This window comes from Coffea arabica, chromosome 6c, assembly GCF_036785885.1.
Source record: "Coffea arabica cultivar ET-39 chromosome 6c, Coffea Arabica ET-39 HiFi, whole genome shotgun sequence".
NCBI classification, from domain to species: domain Eukaryota; kingdom Viridiplantae; phylum Streptophyta; class Magnoliopsida; order Gentianales; family Rubiaceae; genus Coffea; species Coffea arabica.
This window is the reverse complement of record NC_092320.1, coordinates 8,958,010-8,976,206: the sequence shown is the minus strand read 5'-3', so window position 1 is coordinate 8,976,206 and position 18,197 is coordinate 8,958,010. Positions and strand designations below refer to the sequence as shown.

General features: G+C 39.6%; 3 protein-coding genes and 1 non-coding gene across 5 annotated transcripts; all 4 read left to right on the top strand.

Annotated features, from left to right (window-relative positions):
- The first annotated feature begins 1,717 nt into the window (after positions 1-1,717).
- On the top strand, positions 1,718-6,390 carry LOC113693857 (ribulose bisphosphate carboxylase/oxygenase activase, chloroplastic). 2 transcript variants are annotated; one of them, XM_027212604.2, is made up of 7 exons: positions 1,718-2,109; positions 3,523-3,633; positions 4,332-4,430; positions 4,545-4,655; positions 4,738-5,041; positions 5,201-5,340; positions 5,439-6,390. In XM_027212604.2, exons 1-7 carry the CDS (start codon positions 1,972-1,974, stop codon positions 5,973-5,975), a joined length of 1,440 nt encoding a protein of 479 aa, XP_027068405.1. In that variant the 5' UTR covers positions 1,718-1,971; the 3' UTR covers positions 5,976-6,390. The 2 variants fall into 2 exon arrangements, with proteins under 2 accessions (XP_027068405.1, XP_071908778.1); XM_072052677.1 differs by lacking the exon at positions 4,545-4,655.
- A 366-nt stretch (positions 6,391-6,756) lies between these two features.
- LOC113693961 (uncharacterized) lies at positions 6,757-10,475 on the top strand. Its single transcript, XM_027212768.2, has 5 exons — positions 6,757-7,364; positions 7,523-7,560; positions 8,633-8,903; positions 9,197-9,483; positions 9,889-10,475. The coding sequence occupies exons 1-5, from the start codon at positions 6,978-6,980 to the stop codon at positions 10,328-10,330; spliced, it is 1,425 nt and encodes a 474-aa protein (XP_027068569.1). The 5' UTR covers positions 6,757-6,977; the 3' UTR covers positions 10,331-10,475.
- A 1,820-nt stretch (positions 10,476-12,295) lies between these two features.
- Positions 12,296-12,377, top strand: TRNAS-GCU (transfer RNA serine (anticodon GCU)). The gene has a single exon. It is a non-coding gene; the product is annotated as a tRNA-Ser (tRNA).
- A 1,170-nt stretch (positions 12,378-13,547) lies between these two features.
- Positions 13,548-16,371, top strand: LOC140008419 (polyol transporter 5-like). Its single transcript, XM_072052676.1, has 2 exons — positions 13,548-14,242; positions 14,444-16,371. Exons 1-2 carry the CDS (start codon positions 14,083-14,085, stop codon positions 15,829-15,831), a joined length of 1,548 nt encoding a protein of 515 aa, XP_071908777.1. The 5' UTR covers positions 13,548-14,082; the 3' UTR covers positions 15,832-16,371.
- Positions 16,372-18,197: the final 1,826 nt, after the last annotated feature.

The following is an 18,197-nucleotide window of genomic DNA, read 5'->3' as shown; positions in this document are numbered from 1 at the left end:
AATATAGTATTCCGGCCCGTATTAGACCCGGATCCGGATATAAATGAATTAATAATTTTAAATATATATATTTATCAATATAATTTGATTAGAGTGATTATTTTAATAAAGTTAATTTGATTTCTTTTCTTATTTGGTTTTTTCTTTGCATTAGTTAAAAATTAGTTTACAAATATATTTTTTTTCATTTTTATTAGAAATTATAAAATTTGCTAAATTTGTTCGGGTAGACCGGGATCCGGATCCGGGACCCGCCGGACCCGCCAGATCTGGATCCGGAACATAGAATAAAAGACCGTCGGGTAAACGGGTCGGGTCCGGCATAGTAATTCGGGTCCGGGTCCGGAATAATGAATTCCGGCCCGGATCCGGCCCGTTGACAGCCCTAGTTTCGGGCATCATGAGCACGTGCGAATTCTCAACACTAGGAGATAAAATTTTTAAGGGAAATTTGCCAAATTGGTCCCTAACATTTACCAAAAACATTTTTTTAGTCATTTACATATAAAATCAGCCAAAATGATCCTTCACATTTAAATTGTGAGCCAATGTGGTCCTATTGCTCGTTTTTGCTCATTTCTCCGGCTAAAAATAGCACGCCTCTCTCGCGTGGTCATATTTTTAGGGGCAAAACCGGAAACACATTTCATTACCTGTTAAAAGTAAAAGGTGTGGACAACTACCAAAATACACATTTCACCTTTGGCCCTCAAAGTTTCAAGAAACCCTAAATTGCATCCCACCGCCACGCCCTCAACTGACTCAGCCACCTCCTCCCTCGCTATCCCTTCTCCTCTCTCCATTGTTCGTCCTCCCCCTCCCCCTCCTCATCGCCAGCATTTCTCCAACCTCCGGCGAGCTCTCTCCTTCGACGATGATATTGATGCGAGGGACTCACAAGACGAGGGAGAGGATGAGGAAGAGCACCAGGAGGACGAGGAGGAGCTTCTCGAGCTGGAGCCCCGAATCGGATCTTGCCGGGTCCGGGAATCTGCCGATGAGTTGTCTGTGGGAGGTGTTGAGAAGGCTCCCGCCTCCAACACTGTTGTCGGCGGCCAGGGTTTGCAAAGGATGGAGGGACACGAGTAAGCGGCTTTGGCGGGCGGCGGAGGAGCTGAGGCTTAGGGTTCCAGCTAAGGCCCAAATTGGATTCGTGGGATCGATGTTGCACAAATGTCCTGGACTTGTTAGACTCTCACTTAGAATGGAAAGGTTAGGACTTTCGGATATAAGTAAATAAGAACCAGATCTATGGATTCATCAAGCACATCACTTATACAGGAGAATTACAAAATAATTTTCGCCACCATTCGGGGATGCAATTCAGGTTTCTTGAAAACTTTGAGGGCCAAAGGTGAAATGTGTATTTTGGTGGTTGTCCACACCTTTTACTTTTAACAGGTAATGAAATGTGTTTCCGGTTTTGCCCCTAAAAATATGATCACGTGAGAGAGACGTGCTATTTTTAGCCGGAGAAATGAGCAAAAACGAGCAATAGGACCACATTGGCTCACAATTTAAATGTGAAGGACCATTTTGGCTGATTTTATATGTAAATGACTAAAAAAGTGTTTTTGGTAAATGTTAGGGACCAATTGGACAAATTTCCCAATTTTTAAAGCTGGGGGCAGCGGTGAATTATGGACGGACGGTATCCAGCTGGCAAATCATTGCACAAAATAGAAAAGCACAACTGCCAGCCGCATCCCTGCACAATGCGAACTATTCGCGTTCCCATGCCAGGGAAATTCACACGCACGCATATATGTATTCGCAATTTCGCAGCAGCAGCAATGACTGATTTCAAGAATTCCCTTTGAAAATAAAAACACCCCACTCTCAATCTCTCTCTCCCTCTCTCCCACACCTATCTTTTTTCATTCAATTTCAGTTCTTGCTTCTGTGGGAGAGAGGAGAGGAGATAAAGAAACAACATAAAATTAGAAGATAATTCTATTATACCGAGAAACCATGCAGAAACTCAAGGATCAAAGGTCAAGATCCTCCAAACCCACAACCATACACGGGTTGGCTCAGTCTGGGGATCTCATTGCCTTCCAAAAGCTACTTCGTGACAATCCTTCTCTACTCAATGATCGAAACCCTGTTGTAAGATCTCCTTGTTTGTTTCTTTAATTTATCTATGAAGTAAATAGAAATCCCTTTTGTATTTCAATTTTACATTTCTTGTCTGTCCCGGAATTTCCCAAGTTAGTCTTGTTTGCTTTTGGTCTCTGAGATTGGTCATAAATTGTTTTTTAGTGGATGCATTGTGAATATTCCCCCAATTTCCGTCTAGTAAAACCTTTTAATTTTATTATTGATTGAGTTTTATATGAGGAATTCCTCAGGAGGAAATAAATATTTCATCTTGGTTAAGATCTGATAAGCTTGCTAATACGCACTTAAACGTTTAGTTAAAAGCACCTGATTAACAGTAGTTAAGCCACATTTGCTGTGATCTTGACTTCAAAACGTGAGTCCTTCCAATTTTTTGGTTGTGCTAGTCAGAGTGAGGCTGACTGCATAAATTGAGCTGGAACGGTAGTTGGTCACTATCAAAGTAGAAGGTGATGCAGGTTCTTAGTGTAGTTTGCTAATGTGCTAATTTTTGCTCTGGGAGCCTCATTGGAGTCAGCATGGTCTAAACGTAGTAGTTTTTGAAGCAAACAACCATTGTAAATTGTAATCATGATGAAACTTGGAGTGGAGACAGGTTTTGTAGAAGACCTTTGTTACGTCAGAAAGCTTCTTCAAATACATAGAAGTGAAGATCATTTCTCAGTTTAATACAAAGACATTTCGTGACATGTTAGCTACCATCTTGCTCTAGAAATTGAGAAATCTTAGAATGTTGAATGATGGGAACTCAATGACTTTGAGTAATCTTATCTAGTGAAATCAGTAGATAGTGTTTACATTTATGTATCATGAAATGAAATAGCTACTTTCTGGTTGTTAACCTTTCATTGTAAGTTTTCTCTTTTCTAGGTATAATATTGTCTTAAGCTGATTGTCTTGGCATTAATGCTACTTTGATTGCTTGCTCACTTATGAAGCCTGGAGTGGAGACAGGTGTTGGAGAAGACTTTTTACTACATTATGAAGCTTCTCCAAACAGACAGAAATGAAGATTGTTTCTTGGTTAATACAAATTCAGAAGACTTTTCATAACTTGTTATCTATTATCATGCAAGTATGATTGAACAGTTGGAATTTCAATGAAATGTTATATGGTGAATTGAGCAGTGTTGTATACATCTCAATCATGCAATGAAATATTCATTTTCAGGTTGTTAACCTTCTGTTGTAAGTTTTCCTGTTGCAAGATATGACCTTATCTTAACTTAATTGTCTTGGCATTAATGCTACTTTGATTGCTTGTTCATTTATTTACTTTCAAAGTAGAGAATTCCTTTGTTAGAAGCTATTTACAATCTTTACTTGCTAATTGGCTTCAAAATGAGTATGCACTTCATCTATAAGTATGGTCTTAATGATCTTTTTGCTGGTTGGCTGCAGATGGCACAGACACCACTTCATGTTTCTGCTGGTTACAACAATGTTGAAATAATTAAGCTTCTGCTTGATTGGGCTGGACCAGAAAAGGTGGAGTTGGAGGCCAAGAATATGGTATGTAAAAGCTATATTTTTATAGTGCTTGTTTAATCTTCTTCTTGAATGAAAATGTCACGATTGAAGGATTCTATGTGAGTTTTATAAAATCTAATTGCAATAAATGATTTTAGTTATGTATTTGGCGGATTAGCAGCCGATTATTAAGTAGTACGTCCATATTTGGAGCTTTTGACCTTCAAAGGACCTTGTCTTCTCACTTTAATATAACCTAGAACATGTGTTGTGGTTTTTTATGGTTTTCTGAGAGAATGTTTTGTTAGAGTGTTTTCCTATCCATACATAGCTCATATAGATGTGGTCCACATTCATCTGTATGCTATATCTCGCATATCTAGGTGTAATGTTCTATGCATATAGGGTTGTAATTGGATGGGAATCAGACTCAGACGTCATTGAATTTGAAAAAGCCAATTAGGATCCGGGCAATTGGACCTTAGTTTAGATCCATACAAGAACTTCAGGCTTCCTTCCTGTTTTACTGCTAACCAAGCTTGGAGCAATAAACTTTTGTAACAATGTATGAGTTCAAAGCAGGCATAAGTTAAAGAAGAATTTATTTATTTATTATTATTTTTGTTGTTTGTGTGTGTCTGCGTGGCTTCTTTCATTATTATCCTTCTCAGCAATGGTGTTCAATGTCTTGACAGAATTTGTACAATGCTCTTATTAGTTTGACATCTTAACTTTTGTAGTATGGGGAGACCCCACTGCACATGGCTGCTAAAAATGGATGTAATGGAGCTGCAAAGATGCTCCTAGCTCATGGTGCCTCTATAGAAGCCAAAGCAAATGTGTGTATTCTTCTTATTCCTGTTTCATTCTACTCAAAGACTTTATTTTGAACATGGATATTATAATTTTCTACTTACTGAAATGCATACATTCTTCTCCATTGTGCATTTCAGAATGGCATGACCCCGTTGCATCTTGCTGTTTGGCATTCACTTCGAGCAGAAGATTATTCAACTGTTAAGACATTGCTCGAATATAATGCCGATTGCAGTGCCAAAGATAATGTATGATGCCTGCCATTTGGTTTGCATATCTCAGTGCTATATTTTTGTTCGTCCTCATTAGTGAAATGTCGTTTAATTGCAGGAGGGTCTGACTCCTTTGAATCATCTTTCACAAAGCCATGGGAGTGAAAAATTACGTGAAATTCTCCACAAACACCTTGAAGAGCAGAGAAAGCGTAAAGCTATTGAAGCATGCAGCGAGACTCAAGCAAAGATGGATGCACTGGAAAATGAGTTATCAAACATAGTTGGACTAGATGAGCTCAAAGTACAACTCCGAAAATGGGCAAAGGGGATGCTCTTGGATGAGAGGCGACGCGCACTTGGACTAAAAGTTGGTGCTAGAAGGGCACCTCACATGGCCTTCTTGGGAAATCCTGGAACAGGTAATAGGAAGTAAGATTTTGCCAATTATGTTGGTGGAAGCACTTTATGTTTAATCAGCTTTTTGCATTCTGAGAATCATTTTCATGTTAAATGGAAAAGGTTGAGATGGATTCATACTCCAGTGGTTTCTCATTCAATCGATTGGAACTTCTCTGCAGGTAAGACTATGGTAGCACGAGTGCTTGGAAAATTACTCCACATGGTTGGAATTCTTCCTACCGACAGGGTAACAGAAGTGCAGCGAACAGATTTAGTTGGGGAGTTTGTGGGTCACACAGGACCAAAGACAAGGAGAAAGGTACCTTGTGATAATTCTGTTTTAATAATTTCTTACACACTACTTTTGCCAGCAATTCTGTGCACTAATTGACGAACAACTTTTTGAGCCACATGCAGATACAAGAAGCTGAAGGTGGAATTCTTTTCGTGGATGAAGCCTACAGACTCATACCCATGCAGAAGGCAGATGATAAAGACTACGGGGTGGAGGCTCTAGAAGAAATAATGTCAGTCATGGATAGTGGAAAAGTTGTTGTAATCTTTGCTGGCTACAGTGAACCAATGAAGCGCGTGATTTCTTCAAATGAAGGCTTCTGCAGAAGGGTAACAAAGTTTTTTATTTTTAACGACTTCAGTTCTGAGGATCTTGCCAAGATTCTTCATCTTAGAATGACTAATCAAGTTGAGAATAGCTTGTTGTATGGATTTAAGTTGCACCCCTCGTGTAGCATAGATGCTGTTGCAGCACTTATAGACAGAGAAACAACGGAAAAGCAGCGCCAGGAAATGAATGGAGGTCTAGTAGATCCGATGCTAGTCAATGCAAGAGAAAATTTGGATTTGAGGCTCAGTTTTGACTGCATAGATACAGATGAATTACTTACAATTAGGTTGGAGGATTTAGAAGCTGGTCTCGTGTTGCTATCTCAATGAGCGGTATTCAGCCGAAAACAAAGTGTTTTTAATTGAAAGAAGCGTGGCAGTGAACCCATAAAGAAAAAGAAACAGTGAAGGAAGGAGGAACACGAAAAGGAAGTAGTAAAAGCTAGGAATCATTTGTTTAGCAGATATCATTTTTTTTCTTAAAGATTGCAGTCATTGCAACTTAAACTCAAGCCAGCTCGAGCAGTTCCGGAGTGGGGGCTCTTGTTCTTTTGATTCTTTTGCTTGCAAGTCGGAAGTTATTCTTTGATATCTTTCGTTTCACAGACACGAGCTGTAATAGGTCACTAAGATGTTGGATTGTCTTGTATTCAATGTATCGGATGTAAAATAACCATCATATTGGTTGGAACTTGAAGTCAATAATTGGAGGCAAAGGCAGCAAAGAAAATTCCTTTTGAACTTATTTCCGACTCTCTTGTGGGCTCCTTTTACTTGTCACCATTTACCATAAACAAACCAATCAAAACGGTTTGTCCTGAACTAATTGATTCTGGGCTTGTCGGTCGGCGCAGCGGATCTTTTGGCGCAGCGGATCTTTTGTTTCACGTTCTGTGTTATTCTCTGTTCTATTTTTTATTTTATTGTTATTTCTCTAAGGTGGCTTTTAAGAAAAAGCAACAGAGTTTTTGGCGTGCGAGCCAATACTAGACTTCATTTTCAAAGTAAAGTCCAAGAAAATTACCATTAACCCAAAAAAAAAAGCAGCAAAAAACTTCAAGTGGATCTCAAAGTAACGGTGAGAATAGATCGGGCAATAGTAATTTGTGCATGTATTGTCTGATAAACAACTTCTCTATTCTGCTGTTCATCGTTCGTACATATTCTTGTTTGTTTGTGAAACATATAAAGGAGGATAATAAAGGAACAATAAAAGTAAAATTCCAGAACACGTATGATACTGATGATATATCCTCTCCTCAAAATTACACCCACTAAAAGGCACACAAATTTTCTGAATTTGGAGTCCTCTGAATCTGAGCGGAGAGCGCTATGGTTCATGGCTCCCTGGCTCTACTATCTACAACGCTACCATCGTCGTCATCAAATTATTCACCACTCGCTAACCCCGATTGGCCCTCCTCCTCGTCCTCCCGCCTTTTCTCCGTATTTATCCGAAATTCTGGGCTCAGAAATTTCAAGCTGAGGGCCTCCTTCAAGCAGCAGCAGTCGAAATTAGTGGAAGCCGATAATGGGTCGGCTGAGCATTTTCTGGAGAACAATTCCATTGCAGATTTCATGAGGTTCATCAAGCGAAGCTCAAATTCCAAGTCTAGTGATGATGCAGAGGGAGGAAGCTATAGAAGTTCTGAGTTGCAGACTGCCGTTGTTAGTTATCGCAAGAAGTTCCCTTGGTCCCTTCTTCAACCATTTCTTCAGGTGAGCATTTTTTCTTTTTATTTTTCTTTTTGTGAACAAAGGGGGCAATTTTTTGCCTTTGTTTCTGATTTGGGTTTTAAGAATGCTTTGATTGTTTGTGAAGCTTTCAATCGTGGAGTCGTTTTAACTACGTCACTCTGTTAAAACTTTTGGTGCAGGTTGATTTGGTTTCGACTATACACATTGCAGATAAAGAGTAAGTAGCCGATTGGATTGCTATTTTTAGGAGTTTTTGTCGAAAAATATACTTTTAAGGATTTGATGTAGGTGAGATAAAAAGGTCATTGAGAGTGTTTATATTATTTGTGTATAGATTTATAGACCTGTGTCCGTGGTGTTCCTTTTGTGGGATATGTTAATGAGGAGAAACGAGGATAATCAAAAAGTGTAATGAAGAAGAATGGATATAAAAATAACTAAAGCATGAGACAAGATGACAAAGACCTTTTGGTTTAGGAGATTCAAGAAAACTAGTGCATTTTATCTCTAACTCTTACTCATAGCAAGCAAGATTATGCTCTATCTCCTTGTTAGAGCTGGGAAGCATTAGGCTGGCTGGCAGTGAATTGGAAAATGGCTTTGAAATAGTAAAATGAAATTTTTCTTGAAATTTTCTTATTGGTGATTTGGATAATCTTTTGTTGTTTGCTGAACTTCTATTGATCATTGATCTTTTTTGTTGTACTTGTTAATTAGACAAGCCAATGATAAATTCTGCTTGTAAACCTATTAGATCATGGAGCAATCTGTGGTATAGTTGATCCAATTCTTACATGTGAGTTTCTTAACTGCTGAGGTACTCTCAGTGTATGAATCTAATCCTTATTGTTCTCTGTATTTCTTTCTTAGGGGCTTTGCTCATCTTTTATTTTTTCACTCTCATGAAGAACTTATAATCAAGGCGTAGTCATTCTTTTGGTGGACCAGCATCCTTTTAGCTTCTGGTTGCTTTATCTGAGATCTATTTGCTGTTTCAGTGATATAATCTGTCATAGTCTTGTGTTTGGACGTAAACATGCGATCTTTATGCTGTTCCTCAGGAGGAGAAAAAATTCAAGATGCCCATCTCTCGTCAAAACCATAATAGACAATCATCCTCCTCTTTTATGCGGATTCACAATTGCCTAAATCATTAACTTTTCACATATTTAACTTTTTATTAATCTATCATGTAATAAAAAGCGTTGAGAACTTTGGGTATTTGTGTTGACTGCATTTAAGTTGTAAATGGTGGAAATTGTGACATGATTTAATCTTTTTATTTGCAGGTACTTTGAGACCCTGCAAAAAGAACTTGAATTGTATGATTGTGTCCTTTATGAGATGGTTGCTAGCAGAGAAAGTCTAGAAAGCAGAAGAAATCATGCTGCTAAAAAGAAACTTAAAGGTTCAGCCTCAAGGGGATTTAATATTCTTGGCTGCATTCAGAGGCAGATGGCTAATTTTCTTATGCTTGATTTCCAGTTAGATTGTATTGACTACCAGGCTGAGAACTGGTACCATGCAGATCTTGATTTTGAAACCTTTAAGTTACTTCAGGTAGGATCTATTCCTTTAGGCTTCAGTATTACCTTCTGCAAGAGCACTTATTTTATTCCAAATTCATCTTAATTTGGGTCTTGGCAAGGTCATCTAGATACTTCATATAGAATGTTAGCTTTTCTTGAAAATCACAAGGAGAACTCTTTTGGTTGGTACTCATTTGCATCCTAATACCCTTTTAAGTGCCATAACGTGGCATTCCCTTGTTTTTGGTCATATTGTTCCGATGAGAAATTTGTTCAAGTTACATTTTGTCTAGAAAAAGTTAGTAACGTCCTATATTGTTACAGCATGAAAAAGGTGAGAGCTTCTTTACATTTGCCAGAGATATGACACTTAGATCGACAAGGGCCATTGTGCAGCCTACATCAATTCCAGAAGATCTTGGTCCTTGGAGATCCAAACTTTTATGGGCTTCTCGAGTGCTGCCCATGCCTCTTGTTGGACTCTTCATCATTGGAAGTGTTTGCACAGATGTGGGAAACCAGGCATCTGAATTTCCAGAATTGGAAGCATTGTCCAGGCTTGATTTTGGTGCTGCAATGAAGGTTTTTCTTGCAAAAAGGCTAACGTCTGAGTAAGTCTTTCGTTTTGTAGTATCATCTGCCTTTGGCACAACTTGCTGTGTGAGAAATACTCTATGTGAATGTGATGTACTTTTCAAGGTAACTTTTGGAATAGAGTGATTGATATTGGATAAACCAATTGGAAAGAAATCTAAGGACTAGAAATGTATGTTAATAGATTTTCATGACAAATTGAAAAGAAGTGTATGCTAAGTACTGAAAACCTTCATTTGAAGTCCATGGATAAATGAAATTGTGGAAGCCTTAGTTTCCCGTTGGAAGGCCTAGACTAGCTAGTACAAAATGAGGCATCACATGACTGTTTTCAGACCAATTTATCATTACTTTGAAGTAGTGAATTGCATTTTACCATATCTTTGTTGTTCTAGTACTGATGAAATGCTGCTGATGCTTAGGTTCACACAAGTGACGGCTGATGTAGAGGAGAGATCTGTAATCATTGGTGAGAGAAACAGAGCTGCAACAGAAGCACTTGACAGAGCAATTGCTGAAGGTCATAACAAGGTTGCTATACTTTATGGGGGAGGGCACATGCCAGACCTGGGACGGCGATTGAGGGAGGAATTTGACCTTGTCCCATCTCGAGTGCAGTGGATAACAGCTTGGTCCATAAAGGGCCATAACCTAAGAAGTAGCTCCCTTCCCTTTTTGAAGAAAATGGCAGAAGTCTTGGGTTGGCCTCTAAACCGTTATCAGACTCTGGCACTGCTCATCTTTTCATCTGTCCTGGCATTGGATCTCTGGTTCTGGGAACTCCTCTTTGGTACTGCTGTTAATTGGTTTTCACATGTTGCTTCAGACATTATTGGAGTTGTTTATAGTGCAAAAGTCACATGAATTCCTGTTGAAAATTAATCTTGGAAAGGTGAGGTAAAGCTTTAAACATTGTAGATATTGTAGACTTACCACTGGTATTCTTTGTAGCCTATTGTTACTTGTTAGAGGTAAATGATTCTAGAACCGCCGCAGGCCTTTTCAAGTGCTTTGTCGAGCACCGCAGTAGCTGAAGTTAAAACACAAAATATTTTGTTTTGTAGATAATCTGCACGATGGCATGAAAATCAATGCCTTTCACGGTGCTACATTACGGTACCATTCCTTTTTTTTAAAAAAAAAAAAAAAATTTATTTCGTCTGCTTTAGCTTGCATGGATGACGAGTCCGGATAGTTGGCTCTTCCTTCATGCATTTGAGTTCGGGTGATTCGATTTCACGTGGTGCATGCTATTGCAACTACACCAGACTTTTATGTATCAAGTGTGCAACCAAGTAACAAGCGGTTAGCAAACCGCAGAGCAACTAAGTTTGATAAAGTTACAGCAAGGGGTCATCTGTTACAAGGGATGATTTGAAAACTCGTATGAATTGGACCAGCAATGTCAACAATTTATCACGAAAGAGGGAGGGAGCGCTTCAATACATTCAGAATATGACGAAATTAAACAGTGAAAGCCGGCAGTTATGGCAAAAGATAGCAGCATAAAGAACATGCCCGCGCTGGGTTGGTTTGCTGGTGGAAGTAGCCTCCTTAGGTGAGTTTTATCTGGGTTCGATCCCGGGCAGCAATTCAGTTGTTATCTTCTTCAGCATTGGTCGGACCCGCTCTGCTGGAGCACTGTGGAATTAATCGGGTGTAGATTCGGATATCACAGTGATGAAAAAAAAAAGAAGATAGCAGCATAAAGAACACAAGAGACCTAAAAGAAAGGGAAATGATATAGCATTCCTTAAAAAATCTCAGGCACTATTTAAAAACTTCCTCTGATGTAAAAAAAAAAAAAAAGGGAAGGAATGGCTGAAATTTTTTTGAGGAGTGTCAATTCTGGTGCTACCAGTTGCATACTAGATTTTTTTGTTTAATACGATAGAATCTATTCTAAATTTATTCCTATTCTATATTACCGGGGGAGGGGGGGGGAGTTTTGAAGAAATCCAAGGAAAAATCGGAGAATGAATGCCTACGTACCCGCTAACGAAAATCTCCAAAAAGCCTGAATTTTTAGGATGCAGGTAAGGGGATACGCCCAGGCAAAGCTTTTAAAGCTCTCTTGGTACTCTTGGTTGCATACTAGTTTCTTAGTACAGTGGATTGGGGATATTGTAGCATAATTTTGGGATTCTGGTCCTGATTGTCTGCTTCTCAGACAATCCACAGACAATCCGGATTCCGGTCCGGTCTACTCCCAACCCACTACTATCTACACCATTTATGCCGCATTGGGCTGGGCAATAAAACAGCAAATTTACACCGAATACTGAGAGGTGAGTGCAGGCATCAGGGAATAATATTCAGCACTGGAACCAAAAAACGGCACCCATTTCCAAGCCCACATTCACGCTCTCCATATAAAAACAACTATTCCTGCGTCATGGCTTATAAAATCGATCCCTCATCTATTCATATCTAATGCTCCGTAGCTAGTGGAAGAAGAACAAGGCTGCGCGGAAGTGGTAAAGTGCAAAGAAATCTTGAGGTGCACTTCCCTTTGAAGTTTGAAAATACACCGCGTTCTTGGTAAAGCAATCTAGCCACTCACTCAATTTCTAGCCTTCAACTCAGTGTATGTGGTTTTTGCATGCTCTTTTAATTCTTGAGAGTGGTAAGTGGTAACAACTAACATCAGCCTCACTCTTCACTTCTCGAATGCCGAACAAGCATCGCTAGTTGAGCTTTACCTGCCCAATTGCCTACTGAAGAAAGAAAGGAAGGGACCAAAAAAAAGAAGGTAAAAAAAAAAGACACGGCCAAGTGCTTAGTAGCATCATTTTAAAGGGTGCTTTGGCTGTCAACCAACCAAATGGTGTCGCTTTGGCCGAGTGGTGAAGGCGTGTGCCTGCTAAGTACATGGGGTTTCCCCGCGAGAGTTCGAATCTCTCAGGCGACGCTTTCTTTTTTCCTCTCCTTTTCTGACGGCAAGAATTTCTCATTCTGTGGTTGCTTCCTCTTTCTTTGGTTTCTGACGAGTGACCGTGTTGGGGAACACAGGAAGCCAGGTTCCCGGAGCGGGGCAGAATTTGGTTCCGGGTCCACTGATTGCTTTGGATTTGTTGAGGCAGTTAATTACTGTAAGCTCATTCATTAATCATTTTTCCCCTGAGACACTCTATCAAATACATGATAGTATGACATCAAACGCAAAAAAAAAAAAATCCATAATTTTCAGTAATAGCTCTTTTAGCAGGCCGTATTTTTATCGTTGATTTTGTTTTCTATATATATATTGATAGAATTAGATGACCGTGTTTGAAGATGGTGGAGAAAGGAAAAGCTATTCGCGCGGTATATACTCACTGAGAGGTTAACCTATCCGAATTTTCGGCCGCCAGGCTTGAATTAGATGCTCAGACAATGTTCTTCCTCTCAAACATAAACATTGGCATTAGTGATTGGTCTAAAATGGAAAACCTTAACTACTACAAGATGCTAAGATTAATGATTGGCCTAAGATGAAATGAAGATTAGCTGTTTTAGAAGAGAACACACGAATTTTATAGTTTTAGAAGAGAGATGTTATGTCGTATCCACTTGTCCTATCCTAGGTTACCAGAGAAATATGTTCCGTGCGAGCAAAGTTGAGTCAAGAACCTCAATGCCAGCTTACAACTAGGCTTTTCCATTTTCTGAAAATCAATAGAGAGTCGGGTACGTAGTTCGTTCATGACCAATTTCATGCCATTCCCCAAGTTACGTAAAGCCCACATCAATCCAGCGTATTTTTCAGGTTTGGTAAGCATCACGCTTCCCGTGAACAAACAGTTACATAGCCAAAATCATGCATCCTTGTAGTAAAGTTTAGGCTTACGCAGTCCGCAGGGAGTATGCAAAAGTGCATCCATTTTACTGCCATTTCAGATTAGAAGGGATTATTAACTAAGAGTGGAATTGAGTTGAGTTTTGCTGAGAGACGGCGGAGTGAAAAAGAGTTCTACTGGAAAACAAAGACACAGGGATAGTGGATAGGATTTTCAGAGTCACATGCACTTGTAGAGTATTTTAGGCAATTAGCCACGATTATTCAGGGTATATCGATTGCATAAACATTCTTTTCCGCCGAACATAGTTTCATTTAAAATTGTACAATGAATTACAAGTTAAAGGTAGTTAAGTGCTGCAAGAGAGGGGGGAAAGAGATGAGTTGAGTGGTTCGGAAAGAAAGTGTAAGTGAAAGTTCGTAAGTTCGACCCTCTAATTTACACTTAAACGGAAAAAAAAAAAAAAAAGGGTGCTGCCATCCAAAGTTAAGAGTGCAAAGTGCAACGCGAGAATAGTTTAGGCTAATCTGTTAACACAAATTAGTTTTGCCATGCTAAGCAGTTATACATCCATCCATAATCCTTCCTTGTACTTTGGCAAATCTGTTAGCGCAATTACCACGAAGTACTCATTTACGAAAGCGCTACACCCCGAACGATTACACAGAATCAGTTTTAACCAAAAATCCACTCACCCATGCCTAACAACAGTGCTCGTTTATCCATTTCTCAATACAGATTACGTTCTCCCTACTTTAAACCAAAATTCGACGTCTTAGCAGTTGGTTCCTCAGTAATAGGACCCCCACAAATTTTTCTCGGCAAATAATACAGCGCATGGAAGAAGGAGGCGGAGTGAAATCAGCTACGGATGCCAGGGAGACGGCGGCACTAGAGTCACAGTCCCAATCCACCAACCAGAGCCCTCCTCGCCTTAACAAGTATGCCTTGGCATGTGCCGTTTTGGCTTCCACCAATTCCATTCTTCTGGGCTACGGTAATTACGTTAACATCATCGACCGTCCGTCGCTCATATTACTGCTGTGTTACTTCTTGCATTCCCATAATTTTTTTGCACTCGATTGGTCAGCTTACTCGTACGTGTTCAGGTTAACAATTTTTTATTTTATTGGTAGTCTTTGAATGGAGCATTTTAATTATTAGTATTACTGAGTTCTAATGAATTGATTAATTTTAGACATCGGGGTGATGAGCGGAGCAGTGCTGTACATCAAGGATGCGCTCAAGATTTCATCAGTTAAGGTAGAGATTTTGGTGGGCACACTCAACGTGTGTTCTTTGATTGGATCATTCGCCTCCGGCAAGACTTCCGATTGGATAGGCCGGCGTTACACCATTGTCTTGGCCGCCTTGACATTCTTGATCGGTGCACTACTAATGGGACTGGCCCCCTCGTTCCCCTTCCTCATGGCCGGAAGGGTCATTGCCGGTATCGGAGTGGGATCCTCTCTCATGATTGCACCGGTGTACTCCGCCGAGGTATCTCCCGCCATGACGCGCGGCTTCCTCACATCACTCCCTGAAGTGTTTATTAACGTAGGCATATTACTGGGATATATCTTCAACTACGCATTCTCAGGGCTTCCACCACACATTAACTGGAGGCTAATGCTTGGCCTGGCCGGCTTTCCGGCCATTGCTATAGCTATTGGGGTGATGAAAATGCCGGAATCACCCCGGTGGCTAGTCATGAAGGGCAAGACTGGAGAAGCCAAGAAGGTGTTGATCAAAACTTCTGATAATGAGCGAGAAGCCAAGGAAAGGCTTGACGAAATAACCAGAGCTGCTTCTTTGGTGGTTGAAGATGGTACTACTAGTCCAAATGGAAGCCCAAAATCAGAATTGCCCAGCTCAAATGATTGGCACGGACAGGGGGTCTGGAAGGAACTTCTAAGGCCTTCTAAGCCGCTTCGCAGGATTCTTGTCGCCGCCATTGGGATAAACTTTTTCATGCAAGCCTCGGGCAATGATGCAGTTGTTTACTACACGCCTTCGGTGTTTAAGTCCGCCGGAATTCATAGCCGGAAGGGGCTTGTTGGGGTCACGGTCATAATGGGAATAGCCAAGACTTCCTTTGTGTTGGTTTCAGCTCTCTTCTTGGATCACTATGGTAGGAGGCCCTTGTTATTAATGGGAACGACGGGCATGGCCTTTTCGCTGGCTGGGTTGGGAATTGGGTCCACGTTCCTTCAGCGTTCTCGCAGGAAGCCTTTGTGGGCAATTGCACTGTGTGTGCTAGCTGTTTGTTCTGACGTGTCCTTCTTTTCAATTGGGCTTGGTCCGATTACCTGGGTATACTCTTCCGAAATTTTCCCAATGAGATTGCGGGCCCAAGGTTCCAGCCTAGCGATCTCAGTCAATAGGCTGGTTAGTGGGGTGGTGTCTATGACATTTCTTACCATTTCAACGAAGATAACGTTTGGGGGTGTGTTCTTTGTACTTTCAGGAATAATGGTGGCAGCTACCATCTTCTTCTACTTTTGCTTACCAGAAACAAAGGGCAAGAGTCTAGAGGAGATAGAGGCACTATTTGAGGACGCAGATAAGAATAAGCATAAGGTTTGAGAAATGAGTGAAACATAGATGCAGTCTTGTGCTTTTTTGTGCATTGTTGGACCCAACGCATTTAAAGTTCAAATGCTGGTGTAGCACTTCAGCTTTTTGTCCTGTGACTCCCATCGGTTAAAGTTCCTTACTGTCTGCTAAGCAACCCTTTCCAGTCATGAATGTGTTTCTTCAAATTTTCTAGGCATTGTTGGCTCGGCGGCCACCAGTCCCTTATATACAATCTCTTTTTAGACTTTAGATTTTGATAGAATAGGTTATAAAAATATTATTGTCCTCCGAAAGGATAAAAAAAAAAAAAAAAAAAAAGAAGAAGAAGAAGACTCGACAAGATGCGATATTTCTCAGTCTTGGAGCTATTCAATGTAGTGAGCAGATAAAGAAGTAAGCAGAGAAGAACAGGACTTGTAAAAATTTGGTGTGTTGAATTGGTTTTCCTCGATTTGCTTGCTTTAGATCAGTTAAAAGTCGAGCGTAATGAACTTTGGGGCATGTGAATGTTAACCATTAAGCAACATATGTTCCACTACTGTTCTCCTTGCTGCAACTCTCAAATTAGATACTAGTCTGCCAATGATAGCTTAATGTCCTTGAATCCTGATATATAAAGGGGCACGTGATTCTGGGAGTAATAAATATCGATGTCGGTTAATCTTTTCTGACTTGGTGATCTCTGATAGTATATAGTTTACTGACCAAAATTTTGGGGGCAGCTTCATTGTCCCCTCTCTGTCAATTTCCTCCATTTTAGGAACTAAAGGTTTTCATGACAGATATGACTAACCCACGAAATAGGAAACACATTTCCTGCAAGAGAATTTTATGTACTTCATGCAACGGTATTGTATGTATGGCTTTGCTCTTCGAAAGCTCTTTGCGTCAATTTAATTTCTCACAGCATTAAACGACGGAAGGAAAGATATTCCCTGTGGAGTAAATTTCTGAATAGGATTAACGCGTTCGGTTAGTCTTCAATAAGCGTTGGTTATGATGGTAATTACTCTGCAAGATGGCAACTCCCTCCCTCCCACCCAAGTCCCAACTAGTTAGGAGTAGTTCAATCTAATCCCTGTTTTATTTTGAAATCCAAAGGCATGAAAGTGATGGGGATGAGTAACAAGCAGATTTGGATTATGGTGTGTCTTGTAGTTCATGGACATTAATTATTTTGCAGACTTGGAGTTTTAATCCTTCTTAAGAAGCTTAGTCATCATGATGCTCTCAAGTGTGAAAGTCATGGAAAGTGACGGAAGTGGTTGATGAATAAGGAGCAATCTTGGATTACGGTGTGTTTAAATCCCCTTGTCTTGTTCTTGATCGACATAAATTGCTGACCTCAAATTTTCATCCTTCATAAAAAACCATGGAGCATCTGATTATGGACAAAGCTCGCATGAAAAGTGAGATATACGCACCAACCAACGATGAAACAAAGCAGCCCAATGTGGTAATATGAACTCGAGGATAGGAGATTTTTTGGTGCCATTTCTGTCACGTACTGCAAAAGGCATCAAGCCAAACAAAAGGTGGGAAGGCAAGAAGCCCATGTCAAAGGCAAATTGTTTGTGCTTGTCACGAAGCTGAGTTCAACTTTTAAAAGCCGAAGATCATTTTTTTTTGGGTGGTAGCACTCTCTGTTGTAGCTTATTGAGTAAAAAAGAAGGGCAACATCTACTTACAATTATTTTGTCTGTTTTCCTGTGGTTGGAAGCTCCTTGGATTTCAAGATGCTCTCGAAAAATGAGAGACAAAAGCCTCGACAACACACTACTTAATATTGGGAATTGGTGATCTCTGAGGTTTTGCTGCTTGACAAAGCCATTATCTACAGCTCTGAAGAAGACACAAGCATTAGGACAACCATATCATTAAAAAAATATATATATATATATACATATATTATTGTTTTTTCTTTCTACCTCTACCAACACAAGGTAATATTAGGTCAGAGGTATGTTGTATCTTTTCGTAATTATTGGACAATAATAATAATATTATTGTTTCTTTCTCCCTTAGCAACCTGATAAAGACACAAACTATTACTTAAAAATGTGATACATTATTCTATTTTGACGTAACACTTCCTATCTGTTTCAAATAAAAAAAAAAAAAAAAAAAGCTTTCTATTATTTTATCTCTTAAATTTGGTTGATTTGTACAGAAGATTTTATCTGAAACAAAAGTTATCTAAAAATAATAATATTGTACCAATTTTTGTGTGTGTGATATGTAAAAAAAAAAAATTATATTTACCATTTATATAAACAGAACAAAATTTAGAAATTTTTATTTTCTTTTTACGAATCCTGGTAAACAAACATGATATGGTCAGTATAGTATAGAGGCTATATTTATCTTTGCAAAAA